At 41.3% G+C, this 13662-nt stretch overlaps 1 protein-coding gene across 3 annotated transcripts in view; it reads right to left on the bottom strand.

Moving 5' to 3' along the window:
- Positions 1–79: 79 nt before the first annotated feature.
- PKN1 (protein kinase N1) overlaps positions 80–13662 on the bottom strand; it is a gene marked incomplete at its 5' end in the record, with an annotated part of 92991 nt that continues 79408 nt past the window's right edge. Inside the window, 9 exons of one of the 3 annotated variants that reach the window (XM_081954593.1) lie at positions 80–4633; positions 5312–5392; positions 5665–5772; positions 6363–6505; positions 7113–7189; positions 7956–8018; positions 8299–8475; positions 8697–8788; positions 11407–11482. In XM_081954593.1, the coding sequence (XP_081810719.1) occupies positions 4430–4633; positions 5312–5392; positions 5665–5772; positions 6363–6505; positions 7113–7189; positions 7956–8018; positions 8299–8475; positions 8697–8788; positions 11407–11482 (1021 nt within the window). In that variant the 3' untranslated portion in view covers positions 80–4429. Of the gene's footprint in view, positions 4634–5311; positions 5393–5664; positions 5773–6362; positions 6506–7112; positions 7190–7955; positions 8019–8298; positions 8476–8696; positions 8789–11406; positions 11486–13662 lie in introns of all 3 variants that reach the window. The other 2 variants (XM_081954592.1, XM_081954594.1) reach the window with 2 other exon arrangements.

Genomic DNA, 13662 nt, shown 5'->3' with positions numbered 1-13662 from the left:
AAGAATACCGAATATTAAGTAGAAGAAGAAATGAATATGAAACTTTTATGGAAACTTTTACCAGAGCAACTTTGGTTATCCCTCCAAAGTAGTAAGAGGTGGTGTCTCAGATGAAGGTTGGTACTAGTTTCCTAATACAGGGATATGCTTTATGAGCGGTTTAGTTGAAGCAGTCCTCTTATCTTTGCTCCAAAACCACCTCTTTCCTCTCACTGTAAAAGAGAGAAATTTCCCTAGTTTCAAAAAACAAATTAACTGGTGCTGCCAAACTGAATCCAACCAAACACTGATAGGGAATTTATGTTTTTTGTGGAGATGCATTTAATGGCATTATTGAAACTTATCTATCAGTGTAGTAATGAGGCTAAAAAATGTAGTGGGAGAAGGCAAACTTGCCACAATTTATGATTCAGTTCCACTGGCTTCAATGTTGCAAAAACAAATGTTATATAAAAGACAATCCAGATTAATATGGAGTAATTTCACAGTAATTGGATCTCTGTCTAGAGTCATAAGGTCACCTTTTTGTAGTCACTGTTCATCTAGTACAAGGATATGCATTATAAACAAGGTGTTTATTTTGTAACAAGGCAATAAAGGAGAATGAGCACCTAATTCAACAACTTTCCTGGAAAACTATTTGCACTTTATTATAATGTACACATTTACTCTCTAGTCTTAAGAGGGATTTGGTCTTAGTACTCTGCATCCAGCAGATTACATTCATTCTTATGGAAACGTGTGTTAATTTCTCCTCTGCTGCCAAACTTTACTTAAAAAGCCACTGTAGAACTAAGACTGTGGGTCTAGAACAGGGATGTCAAACTCGATTTCGTTGAGGGCTGCATCAGGGTTGTGTTTGATCTTAGAGGGCCAGGATAGGCGTGGCCAGGATGGGCATGGATAGCTTGATGTCACTCGTGTTGGGGGCGCCTGTGGCGGCCCGAGTGCTATGCTAGCGAAAAAGGGCTCCCGAGCTCCGTTTTCAGCTCCCACAGCCTTTTGCAACCCTCCGCCAGTGAAAACAGAGGTCAGGAGGGCTGCACGTGGCCCTCCTGAGCTCCGTTTGCACTGGTAGAAGTACCGCGGGCTGTTCCTTCACTGTTTCCAGGCTAGATCTAAGTACTTTGCAGGCCAGATCTGGTCCCTAGGCCTTGAGTTTGACACTCCTGGTCGAGAATCTATGAATCTACTTTGAAAGAAGGCTAGAATACCCTTCACATGCCCTACCTCTTCAATGATGAATGTTCAGCTAAAGGAATTTTTGTTTTTGCCAATATCTTCCAATATTTTGATAAACTCAATACATTTGTAGTGAAATGTATACAGTTTAAAATTCAGGCTTTATAACACAGTGCGGTCCTGGTCAGGCAACAGATGTAGTAACAATAATAATAATAAACTCAATGAACGAGACAGTTTTAGCATGATAGTGTCTCTTAGCACAAATTCACATAGCTACTAAGATTGGACATGCCTTGGAAAAGATCTAAAAGGCAGAAGAGGAGGCACACAGGAAGTTAAAACCCTTTCTGCTAATAAAGGCTATTCTTCAGAATTCATGTTGCACTTTCTCTGCATTTTCTGTGATCTAGATTGCACCAGGACTATCTCCATAATGGTGGACTGAAACCTGAAGTTCTGATTTTAGAGCAGGCTGTGCTGCAATTAAAAATAGTGAATGCATCCATCTTTTCTGGTGATTAAAAAAAAAGCAAGCAACTAGTGGTCTGCCCTATTTGAGCCGCAAAAAATCCAGATGACTGCTAGAATCAAGTTTTCTGCATCTTTTTGCTGCTATCTAGTGGTTGTCCAGATGTGTGCAGTCCACTTCTGGTAATGTAACACAGAGGTACAGAAGGAGCAAACAAAAATTAATTTATCACATGTGATAAATGATACACCACATATATGCTTGAATTCCTCTCTAAGCCTCATTCTTAATCCTTCCCAATAGAGTGACTATGCCTTTTCCTTACCATGCACAACACAGTAACATGCTTCTACTCTTCAGCAGTCTAGAAGGAATTTTTGTTGCTTTCTTTCAATAAAAATTATTCCCTGCTCCAGGACTACATGAGGCTTGAAAAGTCTTCTTTGAGAGAGAGAAAAAAAGAAAGATATAAAAGTTCTGTCCCATTTTATGTAACAAATCAGACTTGCCTTTCTTTAAAATGGCAGATTTGTTCTGATCTCCTGATCAAATGTATTTTAAAGAGATGTACTCTGGCAATCTTTCTACACAAAGTGATGGCAGGGACCTCTAAAAATGTTTTTACCCCAGGCATAACTCATACTACTAGGCACAGTATACTATTTTTTTAAAAAAAGATAATGTATTGCATTTCAGATATTGCGTTGTTTGTTTATGCTCCTCTACAACTGCTTTCAAAAATTTCAGATCATCTGTAAGGAAGTAAGTCAGATTAATTAAAAAGTAGAATACTTCCCAATGAGGGCTGAAGAAAGGCAACTAATCATTCTGTAGTACAGGTGATCCTGATGCAGAACGAACCTAATGAAGTTATTTTAATATGGACAATTTAATAGTAGATGTTGCATTTTGAAAAGAATTGTGCTTTCATTAGACACACCGCAAAGACCTTCTCCTTTCTGATTGCCTTTTTCTTCATGAATATTTAATTGCCGGAGCAATAACTCAAAACTCTATCTAGCCCTGCACAGTATATCTTCTTACTGGCAAAATGGGACAAGCACGTATATTGTCACTCGTGAAAGTTACAAATACTAGAGGCAAAATTGTTGATAAAACTAACGAATTAGCAAGTTGTGTCTGGGCAATGGCTGACTTCTATTAAATCATAAGCCAATCTCACCGGATTAGCCAGCTACATTTTAGTCTACAGAGTTATACAAACCTATTCTTGCCTTATGTATTTCATTTCATGCTCTGATGTACTTGCTGTCCATGTACTTGCTGTCCATTTATAACTTTTCTCTATCTCTTCAGCTCCCTTTTTTCTCTCTAACTACAGAAGATCTATTAAAGAAAAATAAACTACAATAGCTATTTTTTTTATTGTAAAGGTCTAAGTTATCTGTCCGAAAGTGTCTGAACCACTTTTTCTCCTGAGATCTGATATACTCTCTTGGCATAATGGTATACAGATCTCCAAGAAAACTGGGATATAAAATGGAAACCAAACAATTTTGTCATCATTTCGAAATGATGGATTTGAATTCATGTTGCTCTGAAATCCACAATGATTTTGCTGTATAATCAAGTATATCCCCTCACTTAATCAAGTATTTTGTCCTGAGAAATCCTTCTCCAGTTTAAAATATTAAATGAGCCTCTGCATGTATGGTTTGTTGGCCATTTAACTGAAAACTAGCTGGGCAGGTGTAGGTACGTAGGTTCTTACACTGTTCAAGTGTGATATAATTCTCATTAAATTACTATAATTTGGTGACAAGAATCACACGAGCAAGAATTTTTCACTTGTTGCCACTGTTTTCTTGATTGTTTCTTGCAATTATTTTAATGCAATTATTTCCCAACTGGGCCTAGATGTCCACCAACACCCAAACAAATTTGTTCAGAGTATGGGAGTTAGGACTTTAAGAGGTTTTCTGCCCCAGCTACCACTATGGGATGGGCACAAAGCCTGTGAATTCCAAGGAAGGGTAAGATAATAATTTACACACTAGCGGTACATATGTCTATCTTATGAACCTGGAGTTAATTCTTGAGGGGGAAAAAAACCAAGAGCTTTTTGTAAATGGTTATCAAGAAAATCCAGAATTACAGAATTGGTTCAAAATCGACCCGAGAGAGTTTGTGCACCGGTAACTGAATACTGACAGAAAGCTGTGATGCAGAATGAGATTCACTTTTCCCTTCTGGGTTAGAATTTGAAGCAGTAAATCTCAGCAATAGTATCAGAAAGGCAACCCCCTTTTTCACAATATGGTTTTAAAAAATCCTTCACAACAGTATGTTAGGGCAGAGAATGGCCCTTTGACTTCAGCATCTCCAGTACTGGTGGATTCCTAATAGTTTTGCTTGTTCCAGTAGAAAGTTTGGGAATCATTGTAGACAAATAACAGTTTCATGAAGATGCAGGTTGACATAGTTATGTTGGCTGTCAATTTTTCTTTCTCTCTTTCCTTCTCTTTCCTCCCTTCCCTTTGAGCCAGCACGTACCCAACTTTCTGCATGAATTATACTGCGTTCTGCACAATGAAGAAATATTACTGGAATTTGCCCTTCTAATCCCAGAGCAGGCATACATTGGTGAACACTACTGGTTCCACATTATGTTAGCAATGTGATTGGTTTTTTCTGGATTTCGCTTCTGAGGCTAGCAGGCAGTATTAGGAAGTGTCTTTGAGTCAATGGAGGAACAGAATTCTGCCTCACTGAGCTGGCAGTGTTGAGGAAATCTCCTTGCCCTCACTTCCGGAGCTAGCAGACACTGGAGACATAGTCAAAATCTTTGAAGGCATCCTGTTCCTTTTGGGAGAGGGGCCGTGATTCACGGGGTGGTGTCAGCACAGCTGCTTCAGCAGTAAACTCCTCATCAAAGTTGCTGATGTCTTCACGGCCCTTAATTACTGGCATAAAAGGTGGTTTGATCTTACGAGCCAGCAAAGCTTCCCAGTCAATGCTCTGTGTATAGGGGGAGGGGGGGGGGAGAAAGTAAGAAATCAGACTTCTTTGAGATGATTGTTAATATTAATCAAAAAAGTAAATTATATAACTAAACAAACCATGAGTCCTTTATCTGAAGCAAGAAGAGTATACAAAATAAGCTACAAGATACTGGAAATATATGAAGCCTACAGCAATAGTTAACAATAAAAACCATCCATTTCAGAGCAAGCAGCTTTCTTTTCAAAATCCGTATTTGGTGGCCATTCATTTGAGCTGTGCTTCTTTTGAGGTACTTCATTTGAGCTATAGATTTTAGATGCAGAAACAGTGCAGGGAATCTTCCACTTCAGGAAAACTGGTACACGGACATTAAACGTGTTTTGGGTGCAACAAGACTTCTTTTTTTTAAATAGCATAAGCATTCACAAACTGGCATCCATGTGATCAGATACAATAGTCTATGTTTTAATGGATTAAAATTTCCTTGCCTTTAAAACAGACATAAGGGATCTGCTTTTAACGCTAGCACAGAGTGACCTTCTTTAAGAAGGCACAAAGGAACACTGTCTTGGTTGCTCTGATACAGCCCTAGTGAATTGATAGTTTTAGTCCTGAAGACGGTGCAGAGCTTTCTTGGAAAGAATCCATAACTAACAATCAGAAGAAAGAATAGAAAAGGAACAAAGTACTGACTCTGAAAAATGGGTGCTTCTTCACATCCTCTGCATCGCGCTCACTAGACCCCAAGCGCCTTTCTGGATTCCGACGCAGCAGCTGAATGAAAAGTGAGGTTGTCAATATCAAATCAACATGGGTAGACAAAACAATTCTCACCCACCACTTTCTTCCCCAAGCCCAGAACAGTATTTTTACATGGCTATCGTACCCCAAACCTAATGTCAGGGATGGAAACATTGCACCTAAACCTATATCCATTATGTTCAAGTCTCCCTCTCTGCATTCTCCTAATGCTGCAACCCCATTAGTAGAATCTCCTCTCCAGTTTTAGTCCTGGCGAATTTACAGCTGAAGCAAGAGGCACTCACCCGGCGCATGATTCCAATTGCCTCTGTGGAAAGAAAACGGGGGTAGCGCACTTCATCATTGACAATGCTGTCAAATACTTCTTCTTCATCATCTCCCGGGAATGGGGACTACAACATCAATTGGGACAGAATCGGATGTCAGTCTGGGTTCTTCCATCATTCTCAGAACCAATTTCCACCCATTCTCACCATTCCTAGATTTCCAGAAAAACTTGAGAAACTGGATCAGCATCTTCCAACGTGGACAGTTTCCAGACTTGAAGTCCCAGAGTTCAAGCAACAGCCATGCTTCCTGGAGAATTTTGAAAGTCTGGAGACCATACACTTGGAAGTTGCCGAGATTAAGAAATACTTTGACCTGCTACATCAAGCTCCCTGTGAAGCATTTCAACCCTGTTATGCCACACATTTAAACACCCCATTTAGTTTATTTTCCCCTTAATATTTTAATGGCATACTTCAAATAGGATATAAAGTCCCATTTCCAAGCATCAAGGTTGATTCAGCATTCCATCCTTCCGAGGAGGGTAAAATGATTATTGGGGGCAATAGGCTGACTCTGTAAACCCTTTAGAGAGGGCTGTAAAGCACTGTGAAGTGGTATATAAATCTAAGTGCTATTGCTATTGCTATCTAATCCCCCCAAAACTTTTTTTGACCCACTTGCTGTTTTCCATAATTACATAAGGGTGACTTACCTCACCTACAAGCATCTCATAAATAAGGACCCCCAAGCCCCACCAGTCGACTGCTTTTGTGTAGGAGGTGTCTGTAAGCACCTCAGGAGCCAGAAACTCTGGTGTCCCACAGAATGTGCTGGTACGGTCAGCGTAGCCCATTCCTGGCAAACAAAGGAAAGTTGTATTAAAAATACGACTTCAGCTACAATCCTCAACCAAAGTGTAGAGAAGAACAAGAATTTTGAAATCTTCATAGAAAGTTCTGAAGTAGGAACAGGATTGTCCACAACTGGCGGGGCGGAGAGGGGAGGGTGAATGGTATCCAAATGGTGAGTGTACAACTGAGCAACTGAAGTCCCACCCCACCCCAATGCATCCCACATAGGTAAAATGGTGCAGGACTTGGTCACCTGGTTACATTTGACATCTTGATGTTATTGACCATAACCCCTAGAAACACCCCTGAATAGGTACTTTTTTCCAACTGCTAACTTCTATATTTTTGTATATCGTAAGACTACTACGTACATGCATGGTGATTGTACAAAAAAATATTGGCAAAACAGATGTTTCTCTCACCTCTTTCGCAGTCTCTTCTCTCCCCAACTGACAACTAAGGTTTTTTTTTTTGAAGCAGCTGCAGATCAGCTTCTGCTAATCAAGCCAGTATAATGCCGAGAGACATCTTATGCTTTCATTTTATTTAAAATATTTATGCCAACTTTTGGAGACAATTATCCCATCCCCCCCCCCCCCCCCCCCAATCACCTTCTTTGCAGAGGCCAAAATCTGCAATTTTCACAAAGCCTTCTGTGTCCAATAGTAAGTTGTCCAGCTTCAGATCCCTGAAGGATAAGAAAACTTTTAAATAAAATAACTACTGTATTTTGCAGGAATTGTTACCTACTACACAGGAATCCTCCATTATAACCTTAGCTCTTTGTAGCAGAATCTAAAGACATGACTACATTTCAAAAGTCATGCTTAGGAGAAATGGTATGAACAACACTTATCCTTGCTAAGTGAAAGTAGTTAATCAAATGAAAAGATTAGATTAGATTAGATTTATTTGATTTATAGACCGCCCCCTCTCCCCGAAGGAACTCGAAAAGAGTTGGAAATTAGTATGCAAATTGTTCTTCCTTATTGACTGCTCATTAAGCAACCAAAGTTATGACCGCATTGAAAAGGGAGAATTAGGACTAGTCCTCATATTTGTAGCTCTCACAGTGTCTGAGGAATCATGTAATTTGGGCACTTGACAATCAGTGCATATTTACAATGGTTACAGTGTCCTGGAATCATTGATGACCTTCAAAATTATCTTCCAAAAAGCAAAGTCAATAGGGAAGCTGGCAGGAAGTCCCAAGTTAAACTAACATAACATCATAGTATGATTTACTTAATGACTGCAGCTAGAACAGGCATTGTAAGTTGCAGTCATATGACACTTCACTCTCCAACTCTGGCAGTAGCTATGGAATTGCCGATCCCAACTGTGGTGAGTAAATGAGGACTAGCTATAGTGTAATAATATGATGATATGGAAGGATGAGAAAAAAACTAGGAAAGAAAGGGAATATATGGAATGGCTTTAATAGTGATGCTTACCTATATACTATCTTGTGGTCATGAAGAAACTGCAGCCCCAGGACAACACAAGCAGCATAAAACCTGAAGGTGAGAACACATTGTGAAACTACGGCAGCACAGGTAATGCCAGCTCTATTCTAGTAGCCAACAATGATTCCCATTTGTGGGAGTTATAATCTAAGAGTGAACTATGATATAATAAATAAATAAGACTGAAAAACCAAGATCTAAATCTGCTCTCAGTATATTGGAAGGATAGCAACATTGAAAATGGCACCCAACAAGATCCTTTCGGGAACTCTTTAGCTGCATTTTTCCACTGTAAGGCCTGTCTTCTTCTCCTCTCTGATGTGGCACTTACGTTGCACGTGGCTCTGAGAAAACATCGGTGTGTATGTGCATCATGAGGTCACCACCTGCTGTGTACTCCATGACAAAGCAGACATGCTGGGGTGTCTGGAAACAGGCAAAAAGGTTCACTAGGAAAGGATGCCGTGCTTGGGTCACAATCTCAAAAATCCGCTTCTCACACATCAGGCTAGGAAGAAGGGGAAAACTATTATCAGGATGGGAGACAGCCATGTACAATTCCATCCACAGCCATGTTAACTATCACTTTCATAATTGCCGTGGTACACAACTACACATCATTCAAAAGAACAGACTTTGACAGACTTGCACATGTGAGCGGTTCTATACTATGATTACATATTTGTCTGGGCATTTACCTTTTCCATTTCTAACTCCCAGTTAACTCACCTCTCTACTTCATCTCTTGCAACAATATCCCCTTTCTTTAAGGCCTTAATAGCAAACAGTTCTTTTGTTCGGTGTAACTCAGATAACAACACCTATATAAAAGATGAACAGAAGCAAAGTCATTAGTTAAGATATTGATCGGTGGACTAGGAATCGTGGTCAGGAAATGCAAAGGAGGCTCACAGAGGAAAAATATATATATCTTTCAGCTCTGTATCAGGTTTGTTCTCAGCTTGATTGTTTTTTAGTATTCTGATTTTGATCAGGCATATAAACCTAATATAGGGTAAGTCCTACTGTAATAACTGATCTTCTGTTGGTAACACCAAGTTATTATTAAAAAAAATGTCATCCTATTTTTCCAAGATACATATATGTTATGAAAGGGTTCACTTAAAACAGATAAAATATGACTTTAGTTATTTAAAACAAACATTATAAAAACATAATGGTTGTTTTGGCTATATTTAAGGCATATGTTTGTAGCCATATGACTGAACATGCTTCGGGGGGAAATAAAACACCTAAAGAGTTGGAAAATAAAATTTAGGAGCTTTTAAAACATATGCAAGAGAATCTACAATGGAACTGCATAAAGTATTATGCCTATTAAAGTGGAACTTAATTCCTTTTGTGCATTTGATATGCAATGTTCATTAAATGACAACAACCACAGAGCATCAGTTCTACCACTGAGAATGTCCAGAACAAAGTATGTGATTCTGATCTAATAAGCCATTAAAAAAAAACATTTAAGTTTGAAATATTGACTCGAAGGTTATTGACTGGAAGAAAATATACAGAATTAGGTGGTTTATCTAGATCATCTTTGTAGCCTAGAGAACCTCTTGAAATAATTTTCGAAAAATAAGAAAGCCTCATAATACAATTCACTTCAAACGGACCCTTTTATGACCTTTTCAACAAAATGGGAACGCATGTTTATGACCTTTGCAATATAAAGTGGCAAGCTGACACCTAAGTCATGGTGCATAAAAATTCTCACCACTGCGAGTACTGGCTTCAAGCAGCGCACAAAGTGGAAGCTATTCTCAAGATACCTAACCTTCCTTAAAAGCAGAGGTCTCCAACTGTGGCCACTTTAAAACCTGTGGACTTCAACTCCCAGAATTTCCCAGCAAGCATGGCTGGCCATAAGTCTTAAAGTGGCCAAGGTTGGAGTCCCCCGTCCCCAAAGGATTGCACCCACTTGTAGATGAGCACAAGGCCGCCTCTGTAGGAAGACCACCCCTCTCATTGGAGATTGTGTCTTTCAAAAGCTTATGACAAATGGAAAGGTAAGTTGAGTGCAGGGTGACTGGATGGAGAGCAGGGCAAAGCATCTAAGGCAATAGCAGCTTCATGTATGCTGGTAGCCCCAGGAGCCAACCCGAGGCTCCCGCACATTGCTAGGAGGGAAGCAGGTCCAGGGCTACAGCAGCTTCATATGTACCAGTAACCCTTGGAACTGACCAAGGGCTCCACATACGGCTGGGTGGAGAGCAGTCTTGAAAAGTTTCAGGAGTGTGGTAGCTTCACATGCACTACAGTCCTTGGAGCACCCAATGCCTCCTAGCCCATAGAAGGTTTCTGTGTGCCAATGGGCCCTGGGCCTCTCAGAGCTCCCCCATTCCTTGAGGAACCTCCATATTCTGCTTAACAGCAGCAATTGGGGGAGATAGGGTGGTGCTTGTTGAGCGAAGCAGTCACATGAAGAGTCACTTAATGACTGCTTCACTCAAATGATAAGAGATTTTGGGCCCAACTGTGGTCTTCAGTCAAGGTTTAGCTGCATTGGAGTTACAAAGGAAACCTATTAAAGTTTCAAAAGACTTGGTGAAGAAGAATAAAGAAAAGAAAAAGATGAAAAATCAGTATTACTTCAAGATCGATATATATATCCCAGGAAGGGTATGGCTAGCTGATGAGAGCTAAATAGCTTGAAATAGATCTATACTAGTCTCCCTTTATTTATTTATCAGCACAAATACAACACATATATATACTTATACTATAGAGTTTGAAGAATTTCAACCAGATTGATAAATTATTAGGAATGTTTTTATACGAACCATCCATTAAATCTTCTTAATCTAAAAAAATTATCATATAATGATAGGGGCTTTAACTGTCCTGAATGTCAGCTTTATCAGTGGGTGTATATATATATATGTTGAGTTGCATTTCATTATGGAACCAAATTACTATCTGGCTGTCTTTGATAGGATAGATACGAGTGGTCCCTTTTTTAGTCAAAATTTTATTCAATTTCAAATATTAAAGTTGTAACAAAATATTAGTCATTTATGACAGAAAGAGACAGTGCTGCCAAGAATTTTTGACGAAGATCAAATTTAGTATCTAGATTCTTGAGAATCTTGAGATGGTATTAGTTGTTTGCTCTCTGTTTAGGAATTTAGTTCTTTTTTTGATATAATGGAAAGATTGATTAATATTTTTCTGTGTGGTCAAGATTTAGTGCTAAGTTTAAAAACTGAGCTGTTTCATTGTATCCCATTCTATCTTTCTTTTATTTTCTTTCTTAACAATAACATGTATTAACAATGAAAGGAACCTGGACGTCAGCATTCCACCCTGTGTTTCACTCTGCTACTAATTGATGCCTCTGCATCCACCAAGATGGAGGCCGATGTTTTGTACTAAGAGAGAGATACTTGGAAAAACTGGGAGGAGGGCATGCAATACTCACTTTGCCAAAGTGCCCACGACCTAGCACAGCTACAAAATGGAAATCATCCATAGTGAGAGGTGTTTTTCTCAGATGGCTGCTACAAAATAAAAGAGTGAGTCAGGGATGGCTCCCTACCACCAGCTCTACCATAACACACATATATACAAATTCTTAAAGAAATAAAGTTGTTAAAGAAAGTCAATGGTTTAGAAAAATCAGCTCTGGGCATTCCCTTTTCCTATGTATATGTAACAAAACTTTTCCCAACTTTCCCAATTTGTGGACTTTAGAATCCCTTAGCCATGATGGCCATAGAAGATAATTCTGGGAATGACCGTTGGCTTACCTGAATGGTCGTTCTCTAGGTGCTGCGGGAGTGTCCAAGCACGGGTTAACTTCAGCTTGCTGCCCAAGGACTGAGTTCAAAGTTTGTGTAGCCACGCCTCTTGCTCCCCTCAGTTTAAAAAATGAAGAATAAGTCCCAAAAGGAAGATACATAGAGCAATGTTCTATGCCCACGAAGTTGGTACACACACACCCGCGTACAACCCCTGGGTGGGGTTGGACACTCCCGCAGTGCCTAGAGAACGACCATTCAGGTAAGCCAACAGTCATTCTCCTAGGCGCTGCTTGGAGTGTCCAAGCACGGGACATACCCAAGCTATGAAGTCCCAGGGTGGGAAGAAGAACTGTCCAGGCCCGTGGGAGTCGCGATGACCCGTTGTAAAACTCTTCTCCCAAAGGAAGCCTCTGCAGATGCAAAGACATCCAGTCTGTAGTTTCTCACGAAAGGAGATGGAGACAACCATGTAGCAGCCCTGCATATCTCCTCGATGGGTGCTTGCGTGGCCCACGCAGCCAAGGTCGCGGCGCTCCTCGTTGAGTGTGCTGTAATGCAAGGAACCGGTCTAGCTTGTTGCTCGTAGGCCAGCTTGGTACATGCCCATATCCAGCATCCTATGGTGGAAGAGGAGACCTCCCTGCCCATGGAGACGGGCTGAAAAGACATGAAGAATGCTTCCGAATGCTTTGCCTCTGCAGATGCAAAAGGAAGCAGTTCGTTTCTTGTAGATGCGTACAGCACGGTGAACATCAAGTTTATGTCACATGTGCTCCCTTAGATGTCTGGGTTGCAGGCAGATATCTGGAAGGAACACTTCCTGTGTTCTGTGGAAGGCACTGCTGACTTTCGGCACAAAGGCTGGGTCCAGTCTGAGAATGACTCTGTCTGGATGCACAATGCAAAGGTCCTCTCTGACCGAAAAAGTGGCCAGCTCGGAAATCCTGCAGGCCAAGGTGATAGCTATAGGAAAGGCCATCTTGAGGGACAAGTGACGCAAACCGACGGATTGAAGCAGTTCGAATGGGGCTGCAGTCAGAGACTGTAAGATGACAGACAAGGCCCAAGTCAGATATCTGTGAATTGTAGGAAGGCTGAAGTTAGCAGCCCCCTTGAGGAAGCTATGAACCTGAGGATGTCTACTAGGAGGCAGCTGTGTGTCCGTGGACAGGAAGGTGGCCAAGGCAGCCGTCTGCTGATGGAGCGTGTTAGGCGAGAGGCCTTTGTCCAAGCCCTCCTGCAGAAAGTCCAGGAGTTGCGGAATGGTTGCAGAAGTGGCGATGATGTGATGAGACTGTCACCAAGTTGAGAAGGCTGACCTCATAGTTCCTGACAGTGGAGGGGCCCCTGGATGCCTGGATGGTGCGGATGACCTTGTCAGAAAATCTGCTGAATCTCAGGAGGTCCCCCTCAAGTGCCAAACGGCTAATTGCAGCCACTGGGGTTCCGGATGTTGAATGGCCCCTTGGTTGAGGGAGATCTGCTCCTGAGGTATGCACCAGTGCTGAGTCACTGACAAGCTGACAAGGTCGGCAAACCAGGACCTCCTTCGCCAGTGTGGAGCCACGAGCAACACTTCCCCTCCCTCTGTCAGAATTTTCCTAATCACCAGTGGAATCAATGGCAAAGGCGGAAAGGCATACAAGTGGCCGGGAGGCCAGTGACACTGTAGGTCTGTCCCTTCCATGCCGAACAGGTCGAACTTCGGGAGGCCGAACCTCTGCGACAGTCGACGGAACAGCAATGGATGGAGATGCCACTCCAAGTTGTTGATGGTAGTTCTGCTCAACCAATCTGCGGCCACATTGTCCTCCCCCGAGATGTGGTCTGCCCGCAGTGATGCCAGGTGATGTTCCGCCCATCGGCCAGTGCCTCCGCTTCTGTCATCAGGGCCAGAGATCGAGTGCCGCCCTGGTGGTTTATGTATGCCTTTG

Source organism: Natrix helvetica, assembly GCF_964273705.1.
Source record: "Natrix helvetica genome assembly, chromosome: 1".
Classification (NCBI taxonomy): domain Eukaryota; kingdom Metazoa; phylum Chordata; class Lepidosauria; order Squamata; family Natricidae; genus Natrix; species Natrix helvetica.
The sequence above is the reverse complement of the archived record's forward strand: the minus strand, read 5'-3'. Positions and strand labels throughout refer to the sequence as shown.